General features: G+C 38.2%; 1 protein-coding gene across 1 annotated transcript in view; it reads left to right on the top strand.

Annotated features, from left to right (window-relative positions):
* The window catches only part of dync2h1 (dynein cytoplasmic 2 heavy chain 1), a 208879-nt gene that overhangs the window by 107839 nt on the left and 84056 nt on the right, over window positions 1–16984 (top strand). Inside the window, exons 76-80 of the mRNA XM_030066488.1 lie at window positions 10747–10812; window positions 10971–11021; window positions 11145–11198; window positions 13097–13228; window positions 14382–14454. Of these exons, the coding sequence (XP_029922348.1) occupies window positions 10747–10812; window positions 10971–11021; window positions 11145–11198; window positions 13097–13228; window positions 14382–14454 (376 nt within the window). The remainder of the gene's footprint in view (window positions 1–10746; window positions 10813–10970; window positions 11022–11144; window positions 11199–13096; window positions 13229–14381; window positions 14455–16984) is intronic.

Here is a 16984-nt window from a genome sequence, read left to right as displayed (position 1 = left end):
GATCGATGCCATCATGAAAGAAAGTCTAGGAAAGACATTCATTTTGATGATCTCTGCTCGTCCCCACAAGGATAGCGGAAGTGTTCCCCATCTTGCAAGATCTTCTTTAATAGTTTTAATCAGTTTAGGGCCATTTATTTCAAAAATTTTCTCAATTGGGGAGATTATATTGATACCAAGGTATTTTAGGCCCTCCTTCTTCCAGACTATCTGGGTTGCATCAAGATGTACTGGGAATGTCATACAATTGAGGGGAGTTGCTTCACTCTTGTTCCAGTTTACTTTATACCCTGAAAGGTTGCCAAACTCATTTATAAGCTTAAACAAATGTTTCACTGAAATTTCTGGGTTTGACAGGGTTAATAATATATCATCTGCAAATAAATTAATTTTAAAATCATAACCATACATTTTAATGCCACTTATTTGTTGGTTAGCTCTAATAGAGCATGCCAGGGGTTCCAGTGCCAAAACAAAAATTATTGGTGAGACTGGACATCCTTGCCGTGTGGATCTAGTTAACTCAAAGGGCTCAGACATGATTCCATTAGTTTTAACACGGGCAAGTGGTTTATAATAAAGTGCTCTAATCCACTGCATGCATACTGGACCAAAACCATATCTTTGTAGAGTATAAAATAAATATGGCCATTCAACCCTGTCAAACGCTTTTTCAGCATCCAGCGATAACAAGATCGCTGGATGCTGTAGTGAAGCAGCTCTGTGGATCACATGAAATAGCTTTCTCATGTTACTTGAAACATGGCGGCCTTTTACAAAACCTACTTGATCAAAATGGACCAATGAGGGAACCACTTTTTCCAGTCGTAATGCAAGTATTTTGGCAAATATTTTATAGTCATTATTAAGCAAACTGAGAGGTCTGTAATTGCTCATTTGTGTGGGATCTTTGCCCTGTTTTGGTATCGTGGTGATTACAGCCGTTCGCATAGTGGTAGGCATTGATTGAGACATTATTGCATCGTTATATAACATTACAAGAAAAGGTATTATTTCATCCTGGAAAGTTTTATAGAACTCAATACTAAAACCATCTTCCCCGGGTGTCTTGCCATTAGAAAGATGTTTTATAGCTGCTTTAATCTCTAAGTCTGTTATATACTCTTCTAGTTCAATTTTATCTACTTCTGTAATCGAAGGTAAACATATACTACTAAAAAAATTGTGAACAGCATTTAAATTAGGATTACTTTCAGATTCGTATAGTTTCTTGTAGTAATTTTTAAAACAGTGGTTCATTTGCTTTTGATCTTGTGTAGGTTGGCCATTACAGTCATATATCTTTGAAATTAAATGTTTAGATTCTGTTTGCTTAAGCCTCATTGCCAGCATTTTACCCGCCTTATCACCTGACTCAAAATATTTTCTTTTCAGTTTAAATAATGCAAACGCGGTTTCTTCATGCATTATTTCTTGCAGTTGTGCTCTACATAATAACAAAGAATCCCTTAATGTGTAATTATCTGGTTCCCTCATGTGTCCTTTTTCAAGCTTGTTAAGTTCGTCCTTTAAAGATTGTTTCCTTTCATTCTTCTCCCTCTTTTTAGCAGTTGAATAGCTAATAAACCATCCCCTGCATGTAGCCTTAAATGCCTCCCATATTGTTTGGATTGAGTTTACCGAATGCAAATTTAAGGCAAAATACTCCTTTATTTTTCCCCTTATTGAATGAACAAATTTCTCATCTCCCAGATATGAATTATTCAGTCTCCATTGTTTTGTTTTATTTCCCTCAAAGGAGGGGTACAAGCTGACAGAAATGGGAGCATGATCTGAAATCAGTATATTATGAATATCAGAATTAACCACATTTTCAACCATCTGGCTAGATACTAACAAATAGTCAATCCTAGAGTATGAGTTATGGGCTTTAGAGTAAAAAGTATATTCTTGTAAATTTGTATTAATACATCTCCAAATGTCTATTGTGCATGTTGTTGTTTGGAATTCATCAAAAGCTGAAGCAAGTGCGCCATCTGTTGGTAGAGGTTGCTTAGACCGATCAAAACTGGGCTGAGCTACTAAATTAAAGTCTCCACCAATTATTGTGGGAATATCGGAAAACCTTGATAATAGTATACTCAGTTTTGTCAGAAAGTTTACTTGTCCAGTGTTAGGACAATATATATTGGCAAGCAACATTTTCACATTACTAAGAAGCCCTAATACAATTACGTACCTCCCTTCCTTGTCAGAAATTACTTCCAATGGTTTGAAAGATGTGGTTTTGGAAATGAAGATACTAACACCTCTTGAGGCACTGTTACCGTAAGCAGAAAAAACTTGATCTACCCACCTCTGTTTTAGTTTTAAAGATTCATCTTGGTTTAAATGAGTTTCTTGTATCATGGCTATATCACATCCTATAGATTTCAAATGTGAGAGTATTTTATAACGTTTCACTTTGTTTGATATGCCATTAACATTCCACGATATAACCCTAATAATAGGCAGACCCATCTTTAAACATAATTAATTCTACACATGACTCCTAAACTCAATTCCAACATTTTTTTCTGCTTTCCTGGCTTAACCATAACACAACAAACACATAACACATACAAACATAGACTATCACCATAAGGGAATAAACAACACATAATATAGGGACTAGTCCTCAGTCCCCTGTCCATGATCCAAGGATAGGCGCGTCACTCTAGCATTCCCAGACCTTTCAGTTATTTTTATTAAACTCAAAAACCCAATATTTGCTGGTATGTTAATAAGTAAAAATTAACTCAGAAGTATTTTGTTTCGTATTTGTCCAGCGACCATACGTAAGAAGGAAGAATGCATTATGACCACCGGTCATAATGTCATCGGTCCTTATTGTGTAGCCAATTATTATTCCACTGACCTGTGAATCACATTGTTCTAGCCAAAAGCTGATGGGACCCGTTTTGATAAGTCTCGATACGCGTCTTCAGGAGATTTGTAGATGTATTTCTCTCCGTCCAGCGTCACCAACAATCTGGATGGATACAACAGGCCAAAACGTATGTTTGCATCCCGGAGAGTTTTTTTCAGCTCTGAGTAAGCTGCGCGTTGCTGTTGTATCTGTGCGGGGAGATCCTGGAAGACGTGGAAGGGCTTCCCGTGCCACTTCAATCCTGGTTTTGCCCTTGCTGCTTTGAGAATGCGCTGTCGGTCAGTCCACTTCAGCATGCGGACGATGTATGGCCTCGGTGGCTCCTCTGGTCCTGGTTTCGGACGTAGGGCTCTGTGCTGCCGCTCCACCTCTGGTACCTGCGCCGACTCATCCAGATCCAATATGTATCGGAGGATCATCATCATCTCTACATTAGGGTCAGCAGTCTCGAGCAGGCCCTCCTTTAAACCCACAAACACTAGGTTATTTCTTCTGCTCTGGGATTCAAGGAAGGTAACTTTGGTTTTGAGCTGCTGCACTTCTTTTGAAAGCTCCCGGGTCGTTCTGGTGTGCGCGTCTTTGAAATCCTCAAGATTGCTAATTCGTTGTTCCGCGTTTGCCACTCTGTTGATCAAGGCACGCGATTCCTTTTTCAAACTTTTCAGGCTTTCGTTCAGTGCATCAAATTTCTGTTCAAATGATTCTTTAACATCAGCAAACTGCTTCAGAAGTTCTTGCGCCCAGCCTGGAGGGCTCTCACCAGCCATGCTTCCTTCACTTTGGCGTTGCTCACTTTCTTTCTGTTTCGCTGCTTGTCTTGTGTTTTGGCCATAACATGTATGTATGTTATGCAAGGTAGTCAGGTCTTTACAAGTGATTAGTTTGCATGCAAAGTAACCATTTGAACAACTAATGTGAATTATAAACACTTAACGGCTAGGTTACACCAACGGCAAAATACACAGGTAAAATGGACAAGAATATTAATAAAAGGCTAAAGGCAAGTGGACTATACACACAATAGAAAATGATATGAAATCTGAACACAGGATAAAAAAATATGGAATTGACTATGAAATGGTACAGAGACTGTAACAGCTGATAAAGTGACTGTTACCTGAGGAGCAACAACTCAAATTAACATCCATCAAAATTCAGAATTTTGAGAATGGATGTGCCAGTTGGAAAAGGAAGTTAAAAGAAGTGCCAGGAGCTTAAGAAAATTGATAGAGGTTGGATGAATACTTACTTGCTTGCACACTGGGAAGTTTATCTGAGATTGAAGAACGCTGAGAGGCAGGGGCCTGCAGACTGGTCTGGATGCAGGAGAGCTTTGGAGGAGTTGGACCAGGCAGAGCTCTACTCCAATTGGCGAGGAGTGGCTGAAGTAGAATATCAAAGACACGTAGTATATAGAAACAATAAAGTTACAATAATAATGTCACATACATTCCCACTTTCTTGTTATTTTTTGACACTTCTCCACCAGCCAGCAGCCAAAACTCTGGTGTGAGGTGTGCAGGAAGGTGCACACATTCTCACTGCATGTTTTTTCTAAGTAGTGATTTCTGTGTAGAATATAGTGTATGCATGTTTCTGTGCATAGGCAGCATTTATACATCTGGCCCCTGGTGTCTAGTGGACTCTGATGTGCTCTCCATTGCTATCTCAGGTAACAGTGTTTATAAAAATATTATTTTTATAATATTATTTTTTATAAAAATATTTGGTGACCACCCCAGACAGTTGGTTCCAGCATATCTAATATAAATATAACTTCCATTGTAATGAAAGTATTGAAGAACCAAATACTTATATCTCTGTGAATGGTACTTATAAAGGTAAAAGTGGAATATTGAGAATGCTTAGGGTTTTATATTCTGCAAAGTGAACCATGTGTTGCATATTCAGCCCACTGCCCCTGTCCTGTTTTGGACACAAAATCTCAGCCACAGATTCTCATCCAACCTCTCCACTTCCTTGGCTCAGTAATACTGTATACAGCACAGTGGGACATTGACATTGAGAGTAGTTGAGAGTAGACATCTTCTAATGAAGTAGTTGGAAGGCTCTGTCTATCTGGTCCAAATCTGAGTACAACTGATATTTTTGATTTGTTTTTTATTTTGTACAAATTTAAGCAGACTAGAAAACATTTATTGAGAGACATAGGAGAATGGCAGGGCTGTAAACATACACAGAAAAGAATTTCATTCAGTGGTCAACAGTAAAGCAGTGGAACAAAAACATTTTGCAAGCCTGCATGGAGTTCATGGAAATCAACTGAACACAAACAGTATGAAGCTGGTGTCACCGTAATGTTTGGTGACATGAGTAGTTGTCCTGCTTTGGTGTTTTTGCCAAACACCAAACAAACATGAGCCAATGTGTCCCTGCCACTTAATGATAAATGCAATAATGTGGTGCATTTGTTTCATCTCCTGCAGTTGGGTTGAATCGGATTCTAACTGTGCACTCACTACGATCAAATGGCTGTAGGGTTCACTTGAAAGTGTCCTCAGACCTTTTCTTGTTTGCATCTTGGAACAGTTTTTTGAGTTCACAGCCAATTGTGATTGCTCTGCTACCTTAGTTTCTGAATTCTCTCACTGCATTCTATCTTTGTTTTATTTATGTATGTATGTATGTATGTATGTATGTATGTATGTACACTATATTACCAAAAGTATTCGCTCACCCATTCAAATGATCAGAATCAGGTGTCCTAATCACTTGGCCTGGCCACAGGTGTATAAAATCAAGCACTCAGGCATGCAGACTGTGAAACAAGACATTTGTGAAAGAATGGGCCGCTCTCAGGAGCTCAGTGAATTCCAGCGTGGAACTGTCATAGGATGCCACCTGTGCAACAAATCCAGTCGTGAAATTTCCTCGCTCCTAAATATTCCACAGTCAACTGTCAGCTCTATTATAACAAAATGGAAGCGTTTGGGAACAACAGCAACTCAGCCACGAAGTGGTAGGCCACTTAAAGTGACGGAGAGGGGTCAGCGGATGCTGAAGCGCATAGTGCAAAAAGGTCGCCGACTTTCTGCACAGTCAGTTGCTACAGAGCTACAAACTTCATGTGACCTTCAGATTAGCCCAAGTACAGTACGCAGAGAGCTTCATGGAATGGGTTTCCATGGCCGAGCAGCTGCAGCCAAGCCACACATCACCAAGTGCAATGCAAAGCGTCGGATGCAATGGTGTAAAGCACGCCGCCACTGGCCTCTAGAGCAGTGGAGACGCGTTCTCTGGAGTGATGAATCACGCTTTTCCATCTGGCAATCTGATGGACGAGTCTGGGTTTGGAGGTTGCCAGGAGAACGGTACATTTCAGACTGCATTGTGCCGACTGTGAAATTTGGTGGAGGAGGAATTATGGTGTGGGGTTGTTTTTCAGGAGCTGGGCTTGGCCCCTTAGTTCCAGTGAAAGGAACTTTGAATGCTTCAGGATACCAAAACATTTTGGACAATTCCATGCTCCCAACCTTGTGGGAACAGTTTGGAGCGGGCCCCTTCCTCTTCCAACATGACTGTGCACTGGTGCACAAAGCAAGGTCCATAAAGACATGGATGACAGAGTCTGGTGTGGATGAACTTGACTGGCCTGCACAGAGTCCTGACCTGAACCCGATAGAACACCTTTGGGATGAATTAGAGCGGAGACTGAGAGCCAGGCCTTCTCGACCAACATCAGTGTGTGACCTCACCAATGCGCTTTTGGAAGAATGGTCAAAAATTCCTATAAACACTCTCCTCAACCTTGTGGACAGTCTTCCCAGAAGAGTTGAAGCTGTAATAGCTGCAAAAGGTGGACTGACATCATATTGAACTCTATGGGTTAGGAATGGGATGGCACTTCAGTTCATAGTATGAGTAAAGGCAGGTGAGTGAATACTTTTGGTAATATAGTGTATATATACATATACATACACACACACACACACGCACACACACACCCATATTCACACACACACACACACACCTGTTCACTCGTGGTATATTACATACGAATATTACATACAACACGCATTTATACACATTTATTTTCACTCATCCATGTTCCTGTATCTTGTGGATATGTCCTCCTTATATTTCCTCTTAAACTGAGTTATGCTTTGGCTTTGTTTTAGCCCTTCACTTAAACTGTTCCACAATTTTACACCATAAATTGAAATACAGCTCTTTTTCGTTGTGCTTATATTTCGTACTTTTAATTGTCTGTGTCCCCTTAGATTATAGCCGCCCTCTCTTACAGAAAACATTTTCTATATGTATCCCGGTAAAAGCTTATTACTTGCTTCAAACATTATTTGTGCAATTTTTAGTTCTACCAGATCTACCAGTTTAAGAATTTTTGACAGTAAAAATAGATGATTAGTGTGAATAAAAGTAAAAACTGACATTATGGATGATTCTGATAGCTCATTTTTGAAGTATGCACAGCGGATATAAAGAGGTGTGTTCTGTATGTGTTTCCCCAGATTTCTGAACAGTAAGTTAGATATGTTAGGAGTAGTGAGTTATAGAGATTATGGAGTGATTTATTGTTATTATTAGGGTATGTTTTGCTTTGGCAAGGACTGAAATACTTCTGGATAGTTGTTTGTACATGTCTAGTGTGAGGTTTCCAGCAAATTCTTTCATCAATTATTACACCAAGGAATTTGTTTTCGTGTACCTGTCCCAAAGATACACTTTCTATCTCCACCTGTATTTGAGCATTTTTGTTGTAATTTCAAATATCATGATTTTGTCTTATTCAAATTCAGTGTTAACTTGTTATTATCAAACCATTTTTTTATTTTTTTGATTTCCGAGTTGATTAAGGACAGAAGTTGTTGTAGGTTCTTACCAGTAGCCAAAATGTTTGTGTCATCTGCGAACAGAACAAATTTTACACCATTAGATATTTTACAAATGTCATTTATATATATATTAAATAATATTGATCCTAGCACTGACCCCTGGGGGACGCCACACTCAATGTATTGATAATCAGATTCGTTAGCTCCAATCTTTACAAATTGTTGCCTGCTCTTCAGGTAATTCCTCACCCAATTCAAAGCGACCCCCCAAATCCCATATCTTCTTGATCAGTAATTCATGGTTCAGTGTGTCGAAAGCTTTTTTTTTAAATCTATGAATACCCCAATGGCTATTTTCTTATTGTCTATGGAATTGGTAATTTCTTCTATGAGATCGGTTAAGGCTAGTGAAGTTGACCGGTTTGGTCTGAATCCATATTGACTATCAGTGAGTAATTTGTGTTTATCTATGAATTTACCTAATCTATCATTAAATAGCTTTTCTAGGATTTTGGAGAATTGTGGGAGTAGTGGGACAGGCCTGTAATTTGTAAAGAGGTGATTCTTGCCAGTTTTGTACATTGGTATGATCTTTGCTGTTTTCATTTTTTTAGGAAATTGTCCAACTTGGAATGATAGGTTACAGATGTGAGTTAGCGGTTTAGAAATACCCTCAATTACCCATTTTACTGTTTTCATGTCAATGTCATCACAATCATTGGATGTTTTATTTTTGCAATTATTAACTATGTCAGTGATTACTTTCTCCTCTGTGGGATTGAGGTACATGGTGCTTGCATTCCTCTCTATGAGTATGTCGCTTGCTTCTGTGACATGTATTTTTTCTGCAAGGTTTTGGACCAACCGTTGTGAAGTAACTATTAAATTTGTTTACTATTTCCTTCATGTTAGTTATGTTTTGGTTGTTTTCTGTAAAATACTGAGGATAACTAGTATGTCTAGAGGTATTTCTAATGACACTATTTAATATGTTCCATGTATTTTTAATATTATTTTTGTTATTATTTAATAATTTATGGTAATATTCCTTTCTATATATTCTCATAATATTTGTTAACTTGTTTTTATATTTCTTCTATTTATTTTCTGCTTCTACTTTGTTTTGTTTTGTTTTTTAATTTTCTCTTTCGGTCCCCCACTCTCTCTCTTACTTTCAGGTTGTCTTACCTTCTCTTCCACTCTCTGTGTAGGTGGCATTACGATAAGCATCTTGATTAGTGTCTGTTTCTGTGTAATCTCCCCTCCAACTCTTGCAGTGAGAGAGAAGGAGAGAGGGACAGAGACAGAAAGAGATTGATTATGGGAATGTAAAATAGTAAATGTAATTTTCTAAGTCTTAAGGGTTTTGTCAAGTAATGCCAGCCCCTTACAAGGACTTAAAGAACTAAAGGGAGTTGAGCTGCATGTCTTATAGCCATTTTCAAGGGTAACCCAGAACTTTACATAATCTGGGACTTTTGTTGAGTCCTGGGATTACCTTTTGTTTCTGTTTCCACTTAGCCTGGCACAGCCACCTGGTTTCACAAGATCAAATTCACTTGATTTGTGCAACTAGTCTTCAACTGAAACATTTGGTTTCCTGCATAAAATGAGCGGACCAATCAATCGACATGGTTTAGGTGATGAAAACATAAAATGCTACAGCGCACCAACAGAGAAATACAAACATCATTGGATATCAACCTAGCTTTTACTTATAAAAACGGTAACAATATTATACTGTTCTAACAAGCTAGTGATATGCTAACCAATATGCTGACTCACTTTCACTATAAGTTGCTGTCATATATTTAGTTCTGGGGTTGTGCTGTATGACGTTCTTTCGACTGGACAGTTTGCTAATTATTTTCAGATGATTAATCCAATCACCTGCTATGTATTTTTGTAAACACCCTTTGCTGCCACCCCTTTTCCAAATGGTTTGAATCTGATAGTGCCTGCACTGTGTTTTGTGTAGTAAACAATGGTAATAAAACCACAGTATGGCTGTGCCAGGCTAGTTTCCACTGTGTTAAGAACCAACTGTGAAGCATATGAGGTGCGTCATAAAAAAAAAACAAAAAATAAATAGTCCTGTTAAGCTCTGTGCTCAATGCATAATTTTCCCAAACACTGACACTTTAAAACACACTTTTTCATTTCTAATAGCCAAGTTGAGCTCCCATCCATGAAACAACAGGAGTGCTCTGGCTAAGGTACCAGTATATTGTTTGTTAAACAATATACACAAGGAATTTAATATAGCCGTGTTATTCTTCCTAAGTAACATTAAGGACATGGACTTCTTCATTTGTTCAATGTGCAATTTTTGTTTTGCCATTTGTTTTTGGTGATGGATCTTTTTTTTTTTTTTTTTAAGCCCTCTAATGTTTACAGAAGTGTTGTCAAGCCAATACTTAACCAATCAAGATCAATAGCATTTCTTGCACCTCTTAAAGGTTGCCAGTACTCTGGGTTTAGTGTAACCTGAGCAGTGCTGAAATCAGTTTCCAGGAAGTTTATGTGGAACTGTGTCTTTGCCTATGGAAACACTTCCAGAAATAGAACTTAGCAGCATGCCTGGCTAAGGTCCTACAGTGTAAAAAGATTAATAGATGCTGTGTGCAAATAGATATATCTGGCTGTTCTTGCACTGTAACTTGGATAAGATACTAACTTTTTGTGCTATGGTGTGACTCTCTTGAGTTGGACTCGGATGTTGGACAGTAAACCTGTAAAGCAACATGTTCAGGCATGTCGGCTTGTTCCATCCATCTGTGGGTCCACTGTTGGCTTCAGCAACAGTGCATCTGCTCCTCCATGGAGTCATAAGCCTTTCTATATTGTACATAAACTACATGTACTGAAGGAAAACTGTAGAACATTGGACTATCTGCATGTACACTGCAGTTGTTCCATGTCAGTAAATTCCATATCCCAACTTAGACCTCCCCTGGGAGAAAGCTCATATTTAAATTATAATTGAGCATATAAAACCTGTCTCTCTGTGTCTGTCTGTCTGTCTGTCTCTTTCTCTCTCAGGCTGACCAGTTGATGTTTGCTATGCACTTTGTCAAAGGGATGCACCCTGAACTCTTCCAGCAGAATGTGAGCACCTCCATAGATTTAAAATCAGTATTGCTGTGTTTCTGTATTAATCACTCACTATGAGCTATGTTTTCAATGAAAAATGACATTGAAAGAAACTGAGATATTTGCTCTAGGCTTTGCAAGGCACTAAACCTTGATATTACTCTTCTCTTCAGGAATGGGATGTCTTTAGTGGATTCACAGTAGGAGAAATGTTCAAGAAAGAAGTAAGTGTGTGCGTGTGTGTGTGTGTGTATGTGTACACGTGTGTATGTGTGTGTGTGTGTGTGCGTGTGTCAGAGAGAGAATCCACCACTGTCTGTCTTTGACTTCCATCTTTCTCTTTGCAGGAGTTCCCTTCTTGGATTGATCAGGAGAGGCATGGAGCACTGGCTATTTTTAAAGTACAGTAGTACACACACAGACACACACACACACATACATACACACTTGTGCATACACACAAACCTTTTTTTTTTTTCAGTTGTTACACACACATCCTAGTAGGTGCTGAATTGAAAGAAATCCAGTAGTGAAATTTAGTAAAGTTCTAAAACTTTATACATGATAGGTAATTTATTTATTATTTGACAAACAATAAATAAATTGCCTGCTATGTAGAAGAGTGTACAGGTTTACTATATGAAAGAGCAACCCCCATATCATCAAATGTAACTTGTCTGTACTGCATTTAGTTAATCTAAGCACCTATTCTGACACATTATATCATCCTGATTTAACAAACAAGTTGTCACTGTGTGGAACCACCATTTTTTAACACATCTGATTTAACTGTCTGTGTCTCATTGACAGTCATCTGATCAGCAACCAGCACTGAGTAACTTACCCAATCATATTCATACAAGTTTTTAAAGTGGTCTTTATAAGCTGTCAGTTCTCATCCTTACTCTGCTAATTATCATTACATGCCAGTGTCACAAGTTCCCCCACCATAAAAATATCATCTTGCTCTTTCTGAACATGCTTGATTATGTTGGCTAGTTATGATTTATATTCATGCATGTTTACCATGCCTACTGCTATTTCTGTGCTGTGGTTCTTATAATTCACTGTGCAAGGGGATTACTGCTCCCAGAGAGATTCCTCATGCTGAGAGGATTCCTTGAGAAGCTCCCTCAAAGAGTAGAGTTGATGATGATGGTCATGGAAACACAATTTTGTCAATATATCATGCTTTCTTGAGTATAGCAGTAGCATCTTAAATATACCAACTACAAGTTTGCACACTAGCGTATGGCTTTGATGTGCAATTGATGTTGTTCTTGAGAAGCAAGTTTGTTATCCATGGCGTTAGCTACAGAGCCAGTGGAGCAAATGAAGAAATGCAAGATTGTGACCCATCACACCAGCTGTCCTGGTGCAACCTTTGCAAAATAATGGTCAATGTCAGTTGCCATAGGGCTATTGTAACAAGATAGTGATCTGTCAGCCCCAGACTTAATCCAGCCAGGATTTTTCCCAATTAGATCTTATTCACGCACTAAAAATTTAAGTTTGGCTAGATGAAACTATGGGGGCAGTACACACTATGCACTCATATGTCACACTACACCCATAACAAATGGCATCCAATCTGCCAACCAAACTGTTCGCTTTATGACTCACTCTTAGCTCATCACTTACTAACAGTCCAAGTTGGTCTATTTAGTACATTTTGAGCATTTGTAATGAGGTTTGGTTATCGCAAGAGGGACTGAAACAGTATGATGCCAGAAATTTTGGGACATGTCAGTGCACCCCAATTACAATGATCAGTAGAAGTCACAGACTTTACATTTCCTCTGCCAGTTAACAGTACAAGGACAGAGAGTTTCATCTGTCTCTATAAAACATAATGTTTCTTTGATTTGCATATTTGTGTAATTTATGATTTTACATGGAGAAGCAAAGTGTCACATATGGAGTCATGGATAAACAGGAAAATGACAGACATTAAATTTTGCTAACATAGTGACTTAATTTGAATTAGCATGCATACAACGAAAAAATTGAATGAGAATGAAAATTTTGTGTGTTCTTGCCTTGGTAATTTAATATCCCACCCCAACTCTGCTCATATGCGACTGTGATGTTGGAAAGAGAAACCCATCTGCTGTATATGCGTCAACTTTTTCTCTCACAAACGTAATTCCCACCTTCTTACTAATCTGTATAGTAGCATGGACATTTATTCATTCATACATCTTACTGATCTTGCTCACTTTATGTTTCTACCTGCCCCCCCCCCCTTTTTTTTTTTTCTTTTTTTTCTTTTTTTTCATTTTTTACCCCTCTTTCCCAGGCTACTTTCCCAGCCCTGTACCAGTCGCTGTGTTTGAGTGACTCAGAACTTTGGCTGTCCTTCTCACAGAGCTCACACTGTGAACAGGAAATCCCATCCACCATTGCCAAGAAGATTACTCCTTTCCAGCAGGTCAGCTTTCAATCAACTACCAACCATTTGATCATCCAAACTGAACAGCTTGCATAGTTTGGCTGTGGCATGAAAACCCTGCTATTGTAATTTTAAGTTATTTTAGTATTTATTTACACTGGATTTCAAATGTCTACTCACATTTTTTTTCTTAATTTTATTTTAAACAATGTTTTTAATCACCAAATCAAGATGACAGTAGGTTAAAAATGTAGAACTGAAACCTTTCGTTTGTGTCTGTGCGCACACTCTTTAAAAATGTGAGGTTGTAGCTGTGCTAAGATTAAAATTGTCTCATTTGAAAGCATACACAAAGACAGAAGCCATTTCTCACCTTCTCAGAATCAGAATCAGAATCAGAATACTTTATTGATCCCCAGGGGGAAATTACTTTTCGTTACAATAACAACTCCCACTCAAAGTGTAAAGTAAAAAGAGCAAATAGTCAAGAAAAATAAAGAAAGTAAATCAAGTAAGTAAATCAAGAATATCTACTCCACTGATTGGTGGACTTACTTAATACCTGCAGACTGTCCAGTAGTCCTAAATAAAGAGACTTGTCCATACATTTAGTTATTAAAAAAATGCAATTTCCACTGTCGTGTTTCAAATTTGGTAGTGGGGCAGCATTTCAGAATGGCTGGTAACTTTCAAATCCAGTAGTCATAATGGCTGGTAATATAAAAAGTAAATATCAAACCCTGTCATTTACTTAAGTTCTATACTTAAGTACAAAATTGGGATACTTAAAGTATCTCTATTTTCTGCTCTTTTATATTTGCAGATTGAGACTAACAATACAAAATACAATCAGTAATTATTTTATGGTATTATATCAATAATGCTTTACTTGTCTTATTTTATTCTGACCTCAAAATGATCCAAAAGGCTTTATTTACATGTTAAAATCACTAATATTTTCTTCAAAGGCACAGTGCACCAGGACCCCCCTAATTTACTTAAGTTTCATATCTTTTCACCTTTCACCTTTTTCACTTTTCTAGAGTTTGCAGGTCTGTACTTACTGCCTTAGGCATTTACTTGACCCATTGTGTTTTCCGAGAATGTCATGATGGCCTGATTTTATAATTTTACTTTGAAATCTGGCTATTTAGAAATGTGAAATTCTCTGTCTCTCTGTCTCTCTTCACAGGTATTACTGATTCAGGCAATCAGGCCAGACAGACTGCAGAGCGCCATGGCAGCCTTTGCCTCTCAGGCCTTGGGTAAGTGTATGCATGTCTGTTTTTCCACATAAAAAGTGACAGTTATAGACACAAAAGCTGCTTTCTCCCTTGCTCTCTCTGCATTTTGAATCATATCATCACAGATCTTTTACTTTGGGAATGTGAGGCAAAAGAGGTCAAACATCACCACACAAAGTTATAGACTTGTTTCCATGTCACCGTAGTTGTTCCTTCAGCCCTAGCAATTTCATTAAAAGTGTCTTCTATCCTTCTATTTTCTTGCATTTTCACAACACACACACACACACACACACACACACACACACAATAACATAACAATCACACAAATCTGTAGACACAAAAACAAAGTTGGTTGAACAATAAATTCATGACTTTATCACACAAACGCTATTCAGGCTATACAGAGTTCATGGATTTTTTTTTTTCCTTTGTAATTCTAAGTATGTAGTTTTGGGTAGGATTTCCCTAGGAAATGAGAAACCCCCACTGATTTCTTCTTGAAATAAGGATGACACACGGATTCGTTTGCTCTTCAGCAGAAACACACCTACACACACAGTCCCATATGGCTTCTGTCGGTCCATGAATGGAGTAGGCTGAATGTGCAATGGCAGAAAAACTGCGGTGATTAATATATGCTCATTACTCCTAATTTGTCACACGCTCGTACGTCACCCACATGCTTACACACAAGACTCTCTCTCACACGTGTGCATGATGTGCAGTGCTGAAGTGTGTGTGGTGATTTCTCTTCATTAGCTCAGCAGGTTTATGGAGCAAGGACAGAGCGGTATGATTGGCTGATTAGCCCCATGTTGTGAGAGCAGATCGTCTCTCAGTCATTACAGTCACGGATCTCTCTCTCTCTCACTCACTCTATGTCTCTTTTTTTCTTCTGTTACTTTATTTTCCTTTACCTTGACACTGTGTGATTTCCAATTTGCCCTCCTTGTTCTTGCAAATACCAGAAATCAGTAGTGGGCTCACACACTGCTTCAGTAATGATGCTAGCAAAAAAGTACTTTTTCACCTCTTTACAGTGTCTATCAATGAGGCATATCAACCCTTAACAACTTTAAGGCTCCCTATGCAGAATTGGGAGGTTGATTGACATGGGGATGATTCAGGACACTTTCATACCTAATGGTCTGTTTGCATGGTCCAGACTAACAAGTTGTTTGTTACTTTGTTCATTTGGTTCGGCTGACTTTAATGTGGCTCAAATAAAAGTGGACCACAGCATGTAAACCAAAGTGATGTGCTGACTTGTTATTGGTCAGAGAAAGGGCGTGTAAAGACAAAAAGTCAATTTATGTGTCAACATATTATCCTTCTGTAAGTAAAAATAACTAAAAAATATGAAAGCCTATTCCTCCACTTCTGAATGCAGCAGAAAATCAGTAGCCAGCAAAGTAACTGTTAGGACATGTATGGGTAATTGTATGAACCTTAACATTATAACAGCCATCCTGCTTTTGTCTGTGCATCAAAGGAAGATTTACAAAACTGAGCAAGAGAGACAGATACCAGATGTGATCTCAGACATGTTTCCATCAGATCCCACTACCAACACTGAAGACTTGGAGACAGTCTACTACAGCAGTGTCATAATATCATAACTGTATTACAAGGAATAAAGCAGGATATAAAGTCATTTCTCAATCCACAGTTGGCAGTGTTGGTGCGATCACCTTTCTCATTTCAAATGAACTGTTCCAATGTTTGCACTGTCAAGGCACCAGAGTTTCACTAAAAGTGTGAAGCGACCTTAGACTGCAACAATCAGATTTAGTGCTTATTCTACACTTTTTTTCAGTTGATTATAAATGATCCTGATCTTTGGCAGAAATTTTTAGGAGCTCCCCAATGCCAGCAAAGTGCAGCTTAGACAGGTTGCATGTAATATACTTGCCAGAGACAAAAATGTTTGATTTTATATGCTTTCTTTATTATTTTATAAACTTGTTGACAATGAAATCATTACTATTTGTGCATAGGCAATATGGTGCCAAGTCAGCCTTAACTTCTGTGTCACACCATGTGAATTACTTGTAAAAATACTGACAAAAGCTGCATGAATACCAAACACTAGGAAGTATTTGACAGGTATTCTCAATGCACTTTTGGAGTGTACTGTCAATCTTGAGAGCCAGAGGGTAAACAAACTTGATGAAAAAACACTGACAAATTAATTGACTAAAACTGTAAACAGATGGTTTGTTTTGCACAGAGTCAAGCAAGTGTGATGACTATTGGAAAAATCTTTATGGTGCAGGTGTGCTCCTTTAAGCCATGATCAAATTGAGTTCACACTTATCAGTAATGTGCAGAGCAAACACTCAAAAATCCAAAGGCTATAGTATTATTGATTATTTTTTCATGAAATCATTCTTGCGGACATACATAACCTGCTCACGTCTCACGTCGTGTGTCTGCCTGCCCGCCTCTCTCTCTGTCTCTCTCTCACTCCCTCTTCCTCAGTTTCTTGATTTTTCATGCCTAAAAATTTCATTTGTTTTAATAAAGTGAATTGGTAACTCCCCACTTT

The sequence above is a fragment of the Myripristis murdjan genome, chromosome 13, assembly GCF_902150065.1.
Source record: "Myripristis murdjan chromosome 13, fMyrMur1.1, whole genome shotgun sequence".
NCBI lineage: Eukaryota > Metazoa > Chordata > Actinopteri > Holocentriformes > Holocentridae > Myripristis > Myripristis murdjan.
Note: the sequence above shows the minus strand (reverse complement) of the source record. Positions and strands in the feature narration are given on the sequence as shown.